The sequence below is a fragment of the Salmo trutta genome, chromosome 35 (assembly GCF_901001165.1).
Source record: "Salmo trutta chromosome 35, fSalTru1.1, whole genome shotgun sequence".
In the NCBI taxonomy this organism is placed as follows: Eukaryota; Metazoa; Chordata; class Actinopteri; order Salmoniformes; family Salmonidae; genus Salmo; species Salmo trutta.
Window position 1 is genome coordinate 7498705 of NC_042991.1, and position 13162 is coordinate 7511866.

Below are 13162 nucleotides of genomic sequence, written 5' to 3' on the forward strand. Positions count from 1 at the left end.
GGGTCATTGACCGTTGGATGGGGTTAGGGGGTTGGAAGGGATTTGGGGAGGGTCTATTAGAAGTTAGTAGGGCTCTTTTTTATTTTCTCAGAAGTACTGCGTTAGATAGGAGGATTTAGAAATGTTGTAAACCGTGATTGACCACACAATCCAACACATTAGGTGGCGGTATGCACCTATAATGTTGGTTTGCAGACCGCCATTATATCATAGAAGAAGAGGAAGAATACGGGAGGGGTTTGCTCGCTTTGGCGCCCACAACCCCTTCTGCCAGTGAAAAGGACTATTAACGCTACTGCCATTTGGCGCAGTTAAAAATACGTGAACTTGTATAGCGTCCTTTACAGAATTTCCCGTCTTTGTTGTCATTTTTCTTTATTTTAACAGCGTGTTTCAGTTTAGTGTTTTATACATATATCAAAATGAGTTCAATTAACGTAAAAAAACTGAAAGTAAACGAGTTGAAGGACGAGCTGAAAAAGCGTCAGCTGTCGGACAAGGGGTTGAAGGCCGAGTTGATGGACCGGTTGCAGGCCGCGCTTGACGAAGAGACCCTGGCTGGAGATTCTCCCCTTGGGCCGGAGGCCGCGGAGGGAGGCTTTCCCGAGGGAGACGACGATACCACCGCCGCCGCCGCTGCTGATGACCAAGAGGACATGGGGGAAGATGAAGAAGACGAGGGCCCCGTCGCTGAAAGCATGGACGCCAACGAGGAGGAAGAGAATGGAAACGGAGAGGGAGACGCCGCTGTCGTGGACCAATGCGAGGAGGAAGAGAACGCGGCCCAGGAGGACGACGAAATGGGCGAGGTAGAAGAGGAAGAAATGGATCCAATGCTGAAGGAAGGTGTGGACGACATGGAGAAAATTACACTGGACGCAGAGGATGGTGAGCCTGGAGACCATCCAGCAGAGGGTGAGTCGCTGGTTCCATTCGAAAATGATTGGGCTGGGTATCACGTTTTTGCTAACGTCGTTAGCCTATAATATGTCGGGTGCGTTCGCGAAATTGATTTCGATGTATATTTGTTAGCTAGTTAAGGCTGGTGTAGATAGAAAATTAGATATGGTTTAACTTGGTCCTACTACACGAAGATCACCATTGGGCTCACCCTATACGTACTTTTTTGTTGTTTGGTTGGTTAGCCTTGCTAGATAGCATTGCTAGCAACTACACAAAAGAATGCTTGCTAACTAGGATAGCTAACTCGCGACGCTAGCAGACAGTGGACAAGATTCGACAGGTGCTGGTTTTGGTAGGCTCGTGGTTCTAACTACGACTCAAGAGTATTCTAAATGCGTCTACAAACGGGTTCCAATAAACTGGTCATAGTAGAAATGTAGCTAGCTAAAAGCAAACATTGTGTAAACAGTAACTGAATGAACAAGGATTAGTTAGCTAGCTGTCAAGCTAACTCGTAAGCTAGCCGCGTATGGCATTGTGCAGGAGGGGGGGTCAATGGAGGATAGCCTGCAGTTCAGTTTCGTCTTTCTTCACTGACTTGCCTCAGTAAACTATTGACCCCAACATCAGGGACTGATTGACAATGGTCTATTTCCCGATCCATTTTAATAACTCTAACCGTAGCTGGGTTATTGTGCCTATTTTACTATTTTGTCGTGCTTGTTTACATCTCTTTACATTTGATCTGTATTGTTGACCAGCTACATTGTAATCAACCCTACTCTCTGGTCAAAACAGCCGTAGACTTCTACTGTCTTTAACTTCAGACAGGCAATGGGGTCCTAATGTAATGGGCAACAAGTTAGTCGTCTATGTGGGCCAGCCCCGCCACAGTGCGACCTATCCTTTCAATAAAGGAGCACCTCATTATATTCTTCTTTTATTTCCTAAGGGGATGCGGACAAAGACACGAATGCTGATCAGAAGAATAAGAAGGGTGTTAAGAGACGCCGGGAGGAACATGGAAGGGGCTACTTTGAATTTATTGAAGAGAACAAATACAGCTGGTAAGGATGGGAGACAAAATGGCCTTCGGTATGTCTGAAGAGCCATCACAGCTATGTGAACTGTATTGGCTTTAAGCGCCAATGCATTAATTAGTGCCAAAACCCTCACTTAACTAACTTCTGTCAACATTATGTAAGTTTCATATATGTTTGAATTGAGGGTCATCCCTGGCTTTTAAATGAACCTTACCATTATTACACATGCAGTACCCACATACACCCCTTATGGACTGCATAATGTAGTAAGAGAAATGAACACCAGTTTCTGAATTTGATTGTTCAACATTCACTCTCTTTGTGCAGAAAGGCTTATTGTGTACACTGACAGGGTGACGCAAAGCTGCTCAAAAAAGAAACTCCCGGAAGAGTAGCAGATGCTGGGTTGGGACAGGTGGGTGGGGGGGTCGCGTAAGGGCACAAGGATGTATCACTTTTTTTCCGGACGCGCATATTGGAGATTGGTATTCTCCACTGACCGCTCATTGTTCCTGCTCGCACTGTTGTCTTTTTTGAATGTTTGCTTTTATGTCAAAGTACGTCTCTCTCCACCATGTCATCATTATATTCCGTGTGATTGATGTTTTTTTGTTTTACAGGAATGCTTTCTCACCATACAGGTCACTTAAACCTAGTCCAGGACTTAAAATCAATTCAAATGGAGATACATTTTAGTCCAGGACTAGGCTGATCTGTGTCTGGGGAAACAACCCCCCCCCCTCTCCCATGTGTGTATCTGGAACCCTATTTTGTTTTCATTGACCCAGTGAGCGGTTATCTTGTCATCTCAGAATGTCACTAGCCTGTGTAAACAAATAAAGCACCTGGTGGCTGATCCTTTGACTGGAGCAGAGCCCCTAGTAGCTGTTAGCTAAACCACACTATACCACCGGCTTATGCTCCTTGGTCTGAGTGTGGTCTGACCAATGTTGAGAGAGGCCATTGCGTCTGACCCTACAGCACTAGTGGCCATTGTGAGGACTGTGCAATATGACCAATAACAGGTTTTAACTTGTTTTGTTGCAAAGATTGAAGATCAACGCTGCATTATGGCGTTCCTCCTGTGCCGGAGGTAGGGTTTAGTTATGCAAATGCTTCAGTCTACATGCTTTGGACACACTCATCCTCATGTTGTGATACTCCTAGTCAATATTTCAAAGCTAGTTTCATAAACACAACTTGGCAACAGCTTGATTCTGGTTCTGAAGGCCTTTGTTGGTAAGTCGGTGTGGCACAACATTTCCAAACAAGTTCACCTTTTTTCACCACAGTCGCTGGGGTATTAGAACCTTTGCCACACAGTTGAAGCCCCTCTAGGCTACATGGAGCTAGCTTGCGAGCCTCTGTTCTGTGAACATGAAGCGGCAGCTTCAGTGAGATTTGACCTTTAGTGAGAGCAGCTCCACACAGTTAAATATATCCAGCAGCCCTTTATACGGCATGACCTTTCAGCATTCTCCAAACCATAAACACAGTTTCTGCCCACGGTGAGGCCTGTTGGCTGTTGACTAGTTTTATTTTGTATTTTTATCCAAGGCACCAGTGGACCACTGCAGGTAAGTGATGCTGTTTCATCATGATTGTCAAAACCTAAAGACTCCAATAGCTTAAATGTTGGAGTTCCATTTCCGCACATAGTCTGGACTCTTTCCACTGCTAGACCTCTCCTTCTCTTCTGGGAGGAGGTCACGCCCGGATGGCCGTCCCTGCGATTGCGTTCAGGTTCCGTCAGAAAGGTTCTAATTTTCTGACGTTGTGACTGACTGGCTGTGTTCTCTTTCAGGCCTAGTCTCAAGTCTCCACTGCCACCCCTGGAGGAGGAAGATGAGGAGTTTGATGATACAACAGTCTGCCTGGACAACTGTGAGTCATGTTTGGTGTATAGATGGACAGCTGGGGCTGGGTTTAATGAATCCCTCTACAAACACTTGTGCAGAAGTAATGTGCCTACACCCAATCCCAAAACAAACCCTAGCCCCTACTACTGCCCCTATGTACTTGTGAAGATTAGCTTGCCATATTGCCTACACCCGTTCCAACATTCTCTCATCTCCGCTAGTGCATAGCGGATAGGGCCTAGGGGGTGATTTTGGGATATGACACTAGAATCTAGACATGTCAGGGGACCGAGAAGAGGGAACTTAATGTGTTTTGTTTCTTTGTGTCCCAGATAACTGCGACCTGCACTTCAAGGTGTCCCGGGACCGCTACAGCGCCTCCTCTCTCACCATGGAGAGCTTTGCCTACCTGTGGTCCGGGGGCAGAGCCTCATACGGGCTGTCCCAGGGCAAGGCCTGCTACGAGATGAAGGTATGGAGATGCGCTGGTCTTTTGTCTAGCCCAGTTTTCGTTTCATTAGTAATTGGGAAATCATAACAGTCTGACCTCAGATAACAAACAATAATGGGTTTATCTCAATTTTTTTAATTTAAATGCACCAGTACACGGTTAAATAAAGGGTAAAAAAAAATTGATTGCTTTTTCCATCGCCTGGTTGTGCAATCAAATGCCTAATGTAGGCCATTTGCTGCTAACATCACCACTGTAATATTGGGCCTACAGATAACTGAGAAGATCCCAGTGAAACACATATCCAGTAAGAACATGGACATCCATGAGGTCCAGGTTGGATGGTCCCTAGCTACTGGCAGTCTGCTCCTTGGTCAGTCTCCAATGCATTGTTGTTTTTCAAAAAGATAATGGTGGTTATGGGATGTTGGCACCCTCTAGAGGTTGTTAGGGAGCATGACATGGAACTGGAACAAAGCCTGTGTCTGTTGTATTTTGCAAGGCAACAATGCAGTGTAGTGGAATGAGTGCAGAAACACTAAAATCCCCAAATTTATATGACAAAATTCTCATTTTTGTTACATCACCTAGTCAGCTGCGTATCATGTCTGATGTCAGTTGTGTCATTGCAGGTGAGGAGGAGCATTCCTATGCCTACTCTGGCAAAGGCAAGAAAACCACCAATTGCGTGACTGAAGATTTCGAGGAGACGTATGATGAGAATGACGTCATCTGCTGCCTCATCGTAAGATCTTTCTTTCATTTAGCCTTACTAGTTGCAATAACGTAATATCGCACAGGCCGATTTTTTTATTTTTATTTTATTTTTTATTTTTTTAAATGAATACTCAGACTTTCATGTGGTGTCGAGTTCCTCGTCACTGAGGCCCGTCCCAAAAAAGCAAAGCATTTAGACGACATTTATTTGAAAACATAGTCAATGATGTAAGCTGTCTTCAAAGTCTTCTGTTCAAAACTAACCAACCAGTATTTGTATTTGGGGATTCTGTGTGTGGGGTGATAACTTCCTCATTAGCACATCACATTTTCAACAGTCAATGTTATATTTTGTACATTGAAACTACAAGCTGTAAAATGTTCTATTGCAGAACTTTGAAGGTGAGGAGGTGGAGATGTCCTTTTCTAAGAATGGTAATGAGCCAGTGGTGGCCTTCCAGGCCAGTAAGGAGTCCCTAGCAGGGAAAGCGCTCTTCCCCCACGTCATCTGCCACAATTGTGCAGTGGAGTTCAACTTTGGCCAGATGGACACGCCCTACTTCCCCCAGCCAGAGGGCTACACCTTCCTGCAGCAGGTCGCCATGGATGACCGTGTCCGCGGACCCAAGGCACCTGACACCAAGAAGGACTGCGAGGTAACTATGGCAACCCAAAACATCACTGGCAGTGATTTGTTTGACACAAGGGCCTCCCTAGCAATGGGATCTATCCATAAGCTCAACCTGTATATTTCAGAATAAACAGCTAGTAAAATGTGTATCAGATAATGATTCGCATATTTCTAGGGCCTTTTTCCTCAAACTAATGTTGATTATTTTATGTGCATAACTCCTTCCACCACTTACTGATCTGTTGCGTATGTGTGTCGTTGTAGGTGATTGCCATGGTGGGCCTGCCTGGCTCAGGAAAGAGCACCTGGGTCAACAAGCACATCCAGGAGAACCCTGGGAAGTATTACATCCTGGGCAGCGACACCATCGTGGAGAAGATGATGGTCAGTGTTGTACTTAGTCATGGCGTTTGTGGCCCTCAGTATTTAAGAACATGTTCTCTCTGCACCCATCTTAGAATGAGGTCCTAGTTGTCTGTCAATTTAGTTTGTGAAATAAACTTTCAGTCCTATCGTAATTGTTGTATATGCAGTCCCTGGTCATTCTTTGGCACTGTAGGCCTATATCCTGTCCTGCATCTGAATCTTATTAGTCTCTTTATGCCCTTAATCTTCATATATGTAGATTGGCAGCTTGAAGCGTCAGGCGAAGGACACAACAAAGCTCACGGCCATTTCCCAGCGTGCACCTCTCTTCCTGGGCAAGTTCATTGAGATCGCTGCTCGCAAGAAGAGGAACTATATCCTTGACCACGTAAGGCTTGATATTCAATCGCATTCCATCACATTCTTACAAGTTGCGAACACTGACTTTTAGTACTTATTGTGAATAGGAAAGTAGGTATTTGAATACACATGGAACATACACTACATGCATACAGGTAGAATAGTCTCATACACATGAGTACATCATTATATAGTGTAGGCAGGCCTTCGGTGCCAACAAAGCAGTCCAAATCATCATTATTTATAATCACACGGGTCAGCATTATAAGTAATTCCCCCTTCTTCCTCTGCCCAGACCAACCTGTCTGCCCCGGGCCAAAAGAGGAAGATGTGTCTATTTGCTGGGTACCAGCGGAAGGCTGTGGTGGTCTGTCCCTCAGACGACGACTACAAGGAGAGGGCCCAGAAGAAGGCCGAGAGCGACGGGAAAGACGTGCCCGAGCACGCTCTCCTCAAAATGAAAGGTAACACCGTGAGATGAGCTACTTCACTAATAAAAACTGTTAAGTAGTCTCTCCTACCGTGCTAAAAAGCTAGCGACTTCACGTCTTTAGCACTAATTCAAAAGCCTTCAGAAAGTTAGTAGTAATAGAGTAAGGGTACCCGCACACCTACACTGATATATTCTCCCCAAAACAATTTGGGTTTTCATGTTAGCATGGCTAGCCCCCTCTAAGCTTTGCCCACTCGTGGCTGTCTGTGTCACAAGTGGCCATATCAGGGGGGCAGAGTGACCCTCTCTCCTAAACCCTGGGTCAGGGGCTGTACCCCTGCCTCTGGACCTGGTGGGAGGAACACCGCAACTTTCACAGCAGCTCTTACCGTCACTACAAATCTAGTGTTTGCTATGAAGGACATCATAAGATGGTGTTCATAAGTTGTCTTCGTAACCACACCATCTCCTTGACTCTTTCCCCTGTGCAGGATTCTTCACCCTGCCAGAGGAAGGCGAGAGCTTCGCTGAGGTGAGCTACGCTGAGCTGCAGAAGGAGGATGCTGCCAAGCTGGTGGAGCAGTACAAGGAGGAGAGCAAGGCGGCCCTGCCGGCTGAGAAGAAGCCCAACCAGGGGTCTTTGACCCCCAAGAGAGGAGGAGGAGGAGGTGTCCGGGGGGGAGGCAGAGGCAAGAACCAGTTCAACCGCGGAGGTGGACCCGGCCAGAGAGGAGGTGGACGAGGTGGCTTCCAGCAGAGAGGCAACTTCCGAGGAGGTGGGAGGTCATGATTATCGGCCATATTGGTTAGATGATTAGGGTTTTGGCATGACAGGTTTTAACCCTGTTTTTAGCCCTCTCTAAATTGCTAAAACGTTCCTTGTTTCGTCTGCAATGATCTGATAGGACTGGACAGGTGAAGGCAAATCAAACCTCTTGATGGGCCTCTGCCCTTTTTCACTTGCATTTATCCTGTAGTTATTGAATAGTGGAGATGAGCAGAGGATTTTAGATCATTAAGATTCAACCCCAGTCTAACCGATGTGTCTGTCTGCCTCCACCCAGCTCCAGGCCCACGTGGCGGGTTCACTCGCCCCCCTCGAGGGTTCATGCCCCCTCCAGCCTTCAGAGGTGGATTCTCCAACCGGGGCAACTTCAACAGGGGCGGTGCCCTCATGGCCCACCAGGGAGGGGCTCCAAGAGGAGGACCGATGAGGGGCCACAGGGGTGGAGCCATGAACAGAGGTGGTCCTCCAATGAGCCGAGGAGGCGGCGGTCACATGAGCCGAGGAGGCGGCGGTCACATGAGCCGAGGAGGCGGCGGTCACAGGGGCAACTTCAACCAGGTGGGTTTGGTCGCAGCAATGGAGAATTACAAATTGGCCTTTATTTGGATAATCCTCTATAGAAGGTGTGTTGATGCTCAAACTATTGACTAGGATTAGAGTTGGTATATAGTTAGTTGATACATTACATTTATAAACCATCTTTAGGGAACTATCCAAATAAGGTGTTATCAAAAAGTTATTGCTGCAATTGTGTATTTATTAGCGAGATGTCTCTTGTCTTTCCCCCCAGGGGTTCCAGCCCAGAGCAGGCAACAGCCGTGGGAATTATGGCAACAAGAATGGCAGCGGTGGGTTTGGGGGCGGCAGGAATGGTGGAGGACGTGGCGGCGGATTTGGAGACAACAGGACTGGTGGAGGATTCGGCATGGACAAGGCTCAGGCCTTCAACCAGAGCTGGCAGCAAGGGGTGAGTCTCTGTTTTGAGTTCAAAGGGCAAATCCTAGCTTGTTAGCCTTGTAATACAATTCAATGTTCTCCCATGTTTGTATTTTTTTTCTCACACTATGGCTGTGTTTACACAGGCAGACCTAATTGGTCTTTTGCTAATAATTGGGCAAAAGATCAAAATTGGACTGCATGTGTAAATGCAGCCAGGGTCTATAGAGCCCCACTGTGGATGTGTCATAATACCCATAAAACCTAGAGGTCAAACAGGGAAATGGTTCAAATCATTTTCCTCCATTTATTTTTCCCATGGGGGATTTTAGAAACACTTAAAGTTAGGACTGTTTTGTGTAGGCTTACCCTGGCGTGAAGTTTTGGTAACCATGTAAATCTCGCTAGGCCAAGGTTACTTAACAATATTTTCGGCTCTATTTACTCTGATTCGAAAATGCTAATTAGTATCTAAGTAGACATGCAAAACTACAAATCCCTGAAAGCTCCTGCGTGTCATGTCTAGCAGACACCTTTGCTAACAGGGATTGTCAATTTAAAACTTGCACAAGACAGTTCACAGAATTGTCAATTTAAGAAACGTTGCCAATTTATTCATTACTACATTTAGCTAACATTAGATAGTTAATCCAGAGACTCTTACCTTTGCCTCGATTCGGCAGTCTCGTCGATCATGGAATTTGTAGTTCTTTATGATAGCCACATTAGCAAAAAATTAGCATTTTATTTTTGGCGGTAAATACAGGCAAACATATTATGTCATCTTGTCATAGAGATTTACAAGGTTATCAAAACGTCACGCTTGGGTAAGCCTATGCAAAACACCGCCCTTATTTTAAGTGTTTCTAAAATCCCCTATAGGAAAAATGAATGGAAAATGATTGGAACCATTTCTGTTTGATCGCTAGGTTTTCTGGGTATTATGACTACATTCTGGATGGTGGAGTATACTTTGAGGCTGAGAATGCGAATTGGGGAAGTTTGCATTGTGATGCCTAATGTCACTTTTTAAGAGTTGTCTTTTGTCTCCACCTAACTTCCTTGATCTGTGTCCCCAGTTTTGGAACCAGAAGCCATGGAGCCAGCAGTATCAGCCAGGATACTATTAAAGACTTTCTGATCAAAAGGACTGGTGGCCATTAATGGTAACCAACCACTAGCCACGGACCCCCTGCCCCAACCCTCCCGTTTTTTCTAGAACCCACTTTTTAAATTAAAAACAAAAAAAAACACAAGACGATGGAGCAACATTCCACATCCGAGGAGAGGAGTCTCTCTGAAAGCTTTATGGGTTTTTCATTTGATTTTGTACATTTTATGATATTTTCCCCACATTTTAAAGAAATCACATGCTTTTAAAAATCCCATGTTTTGAGAAACATACCACATCACAAACCGCAACATTTTTGCTCTGCTTCAGTGACATTTTCAGGGTTGTGCATTTTCTGTGTAATGTTTTTTTTTTTTTTTACAAAATGTAAATATTGTCTTGCTTAGTTGTATTTGTTTGTATAAGAAGTGAGAACATTTAGTTCCTTTCGGTTATTATCTTATGAGAGGCATGGTAGCTATAGTATTGTTAGTGATTGTATATGTAGTCCATAAGCAACAAACGGTAATTTGTTATTTTTAATTAAAATATCAAGCATGTAATCTAAACTCCGTAGATTTACAATAAACAACCTATTTGCTTTTTGCAGAAGTCTATGGCTTATGACTTTTACTTGAGTTCAAAGGTTACCTAAAGTACCTTTTGAATGGGCAATGGGCTGGTTTGCTACTTCAAACAACAAGGACATCCGCCCTATCATATCTACACAGTTAGCATCTCACAATGTGCTACTTACTGATGTAATTCATCCGTTGTTAATACACAACTCTTTCCTTTTCACCTTTTAATGATACAGGTTAATCTCATTGAGTTGATATTTTGCAAGAGATACCTGTTCATCTGGATGCCATTGTGCTTTGAAATATTACAGCAAATCAATTTCTGTAAAGTATTGGAAGCCATTTTAAATATTGCATTATGCCTTTTGATATTATCATTTATTTAGTGATTTGTATATTTCTTGATAAAATGGGACACATTACTGATCATGGTGCTGACAAGGCTTGATTCTCAGGTGCAAATTGAAGAGCGGTTCCTTTAATTTGTCAAACTTTGGTTGATTGGTGTGGTATTTTTAGGTTAAGCTTTGAATAGTGTGAGTATCTCGATTGTGTTCTCGCCTCAGCCATCGGAGGAGAATGTCAGAGGGGCGGGACCTCTGGCTTTCTCATCCAATGGGTTTTAACACGAGCGGACGCAAGCCATATGGAATTGAGATTCTCCCAGAGTCGATGACCACAAACGAGTTTGCAAGAGCACAAACAAATCTGGGACCAGGCTAATTTGAACTACTATGCTTTAATGGAAGAGTATACATTCTGTGGCTGGTTTACCACATATGTTTAGCACTCAGTTGTAGGCTATATTGAAAATGGTTGGTGATTAAAAACTACAGTGGTTTGCATTTACACCAGCAAATAAAGGCCTACATGTCAGTGTATACCCACCCATACCCTCACTGCTACTAGAAGTGACACATTGAAACACATGCAGGAGACATTGAGTTTTGTATGTGTAATGGGGGTTAGAGACCTGAAGTCTTGCTTTTAGTGTAATTTATCCAGCGTGATTTACAGGCACAATTAGGGTTATGTGCCTTGCTCATGCCAAAGTGCTCAAGGGCACTTTGGCAGATCTTTCAGCTAGTCGGATCAGGGATTTGAACCAGCGACTTTTCGGTTACTGGCCCAATGCTCTTATCTCTCAATGATAATGCCCGGGCTTAAGCTCAGTAGGCTAACAGTCTTATGGCACACATGATCCAGGTCCAAACCAGGTCAGTCACGTCTGCAGAGGTGGGTGAACCCTCTGTTGAAATGAATTGGTGACGGAGTAGCCCGACAATGTCAGCTCTTACATGTGTAAACTCGCATAGCTCAGGCTGAGGAGCCTACCAGCAGTGTCAAAGTGATGTGTGCTCCACTGTAACATTGTGTTGCTAGATCATTGAAAACAATTAGACAAAATTGTCAGTCTATTTTGTAATTGTTTCATTAGCTTATTTAAAATTGTATGACCAGGTGTGCTGTATAGTTGACCAGTTTTTTTTCTTCATGTCAAATTGAATGGATGTCCATGAACTGATTTAAAGTATTCTGCAAAATAATCCAAGTTAAAAAATAGCCCAACCAAACAGATCAAAAAATATATTTCTTTCAGCGGTGTGTGTATTACCAAATATTTTCAATATACTAATTCATTACGTTGTAAGTAACTTACAGCTTTTCTCTTCCTGCTGAGATCTTTTTTTATTGGAAAAATGTTTTGATAAGTGTTGATGCTTCAGTTATGTTTTCTACGTATTTTTTGTCACATGATCAATAAAGTGAATGATTATAAAAATAAGTGCTTCTTCCTCCAAATCTCCAAGGGAAGGTTTCCAGGCGGGGACTGTCATGGTTAAACAGATTTGTTGAGCATAATTTACATCAGCTTCCTGGCTGAGTGTGCTGGTTGTTTGATTCCATTAGGATGAGCCGGTGGCCACATAGGGAGCAGACACTGTCACACAAACCCAGAGGCCATATTTACATCTCCATGTTTACATCTGGCTTAGCAGATAAATAGGACCCAGACATCGTCAAGAAGAGAGAACTCCATAGACAATCAAGGCTCAATTGCAGACTCTGGGGGTCTTGTCATTTTAATGGGGTACTTAAGGCTTTAGAGCTTAGGCCAGTCTGGGTACACATTGCAAAGTCAATTCAGGGTGCTCTTAGTTTGGAAAAGTAGCTTGTTTCAGCCACAGACTTCTGATATGTTATAGCAATAGGCAGCTAGGTTTCCTCATGTCACATACTCAGATATAAAGTGAACCTTTAGGGCCAGTTTCCCAGACACAGTTAAGCCTAGTCCTGGACTAAAAAGTACTTTTAATGGAGATTCTACATTGATCAAGTCTAGGACTATGCTTAACTGTGTCTGGGAAACTGTCCCTAAAGCTTCACTTTATATCTGAAAATGTGACATAGGAGGAAACCTAGCTGCCTATTGCTATAACATATCAGAAGTCTGTGGCTGAAACAAGCTACTTTTCCAAACTAAGAGCACCCTGAATTGACTTTGCAATGTGTACCCAGACTGGCCTAAGCTCTAAAGCCTTAAGTACCCCATTAAAATGACAAGACCCCCAGAGTCTGCAATTGAGCCTTGATTGTCTATGGAGTTCTCTCTTCTTGACGATGTCTGGGTCCTATTTATCTGCTAAGCCAGATGTAAACATGGAGATGTAAATATGGCCTCTGGGTTTGTGTGACAGTGTCTGCTCCCTATGTGGCCACCGGCTCATCCTAATGGAATCAAACAACCAGCACACTCAGTCAGGAAGCTGATGTAAATGATTCTCAACAAATCTGTTTAACCATGACAGTCCCCGCCTAATGCTCTTTCACTGAAACAAGTTATGTCATTAGATAAATAAGGATTATTGACTTATCATTACCAACTAAATACAGTGCTAAATAAGGATGACAAGGTGATATGTAGGCTTAGATGAAGTCAAGTGTATGTGGTGGGTGTAAGCATACCTTAATGGCTGTCAGTG

At 44.0% G+C, this 13162-nt stretch overlaps 1 protein-coding gene across 1 annotated transcript; it reads left to right on the forward strand.

Annotated features, from left to right (window-relative positions):
- The first annotated feature begins 244 nt into the window (after window positions 1–244).
- On the forward strand, window positions 245–11964 carry LOC115174537 (heterogeneous nuclear ribonucleoprotein U). The gene is made up of 14 exons (XM_029733161.1): window positions 245–915; window positions 1856–1970; window positions 3751–3830; window positions 4138–4277; window positions 4530–4629; window positions 4889–5001; window positions 5366–5629; window positions 5869–5988; window positions 6230–6358; window positions 6626–6794; window positions 7255–7539; window positions 7828–8108; window positions 8341–8517; window positions 9566–11964. The coding sequence occupies exons 1-14, from the start codon at window positions 423–425 to the stop codon at window positions 9614–9616; spliced, it is 2517 nt and encodes an 838-aa protein (XP_029589021.1). The 5' UTR covers window positions 245–422; the 3' UTR covers window positions 9617–11964.
- The last annotated feature ends 1198 nt before the right edge of the window (window positions 11965–13162 follow it).

Coding starts and splice junctions, on each gene's coding strand:
- LOC115174537 (XM_029733161.1), top strand. CDS start 423: ATGAGTTCAATTAACGTAAAAAAACTGAAAGTAAACGAGTTGAAGGAC. Junction 5,002..5,365: donor ACGTCATCTGCTGCCTCATC/GTAAGATCTTTC, acceptor GTTCTATTGCAG/AACTTTGAAGGTGAGGAGGT. Junction 8,518..9,565: donor ACCAGAGCTGGCAGCAAGGG/GTGAGTCTCTGT, acceptor CTGTGTCCCCAG/TTTTGGAACCAGAAGCCATG.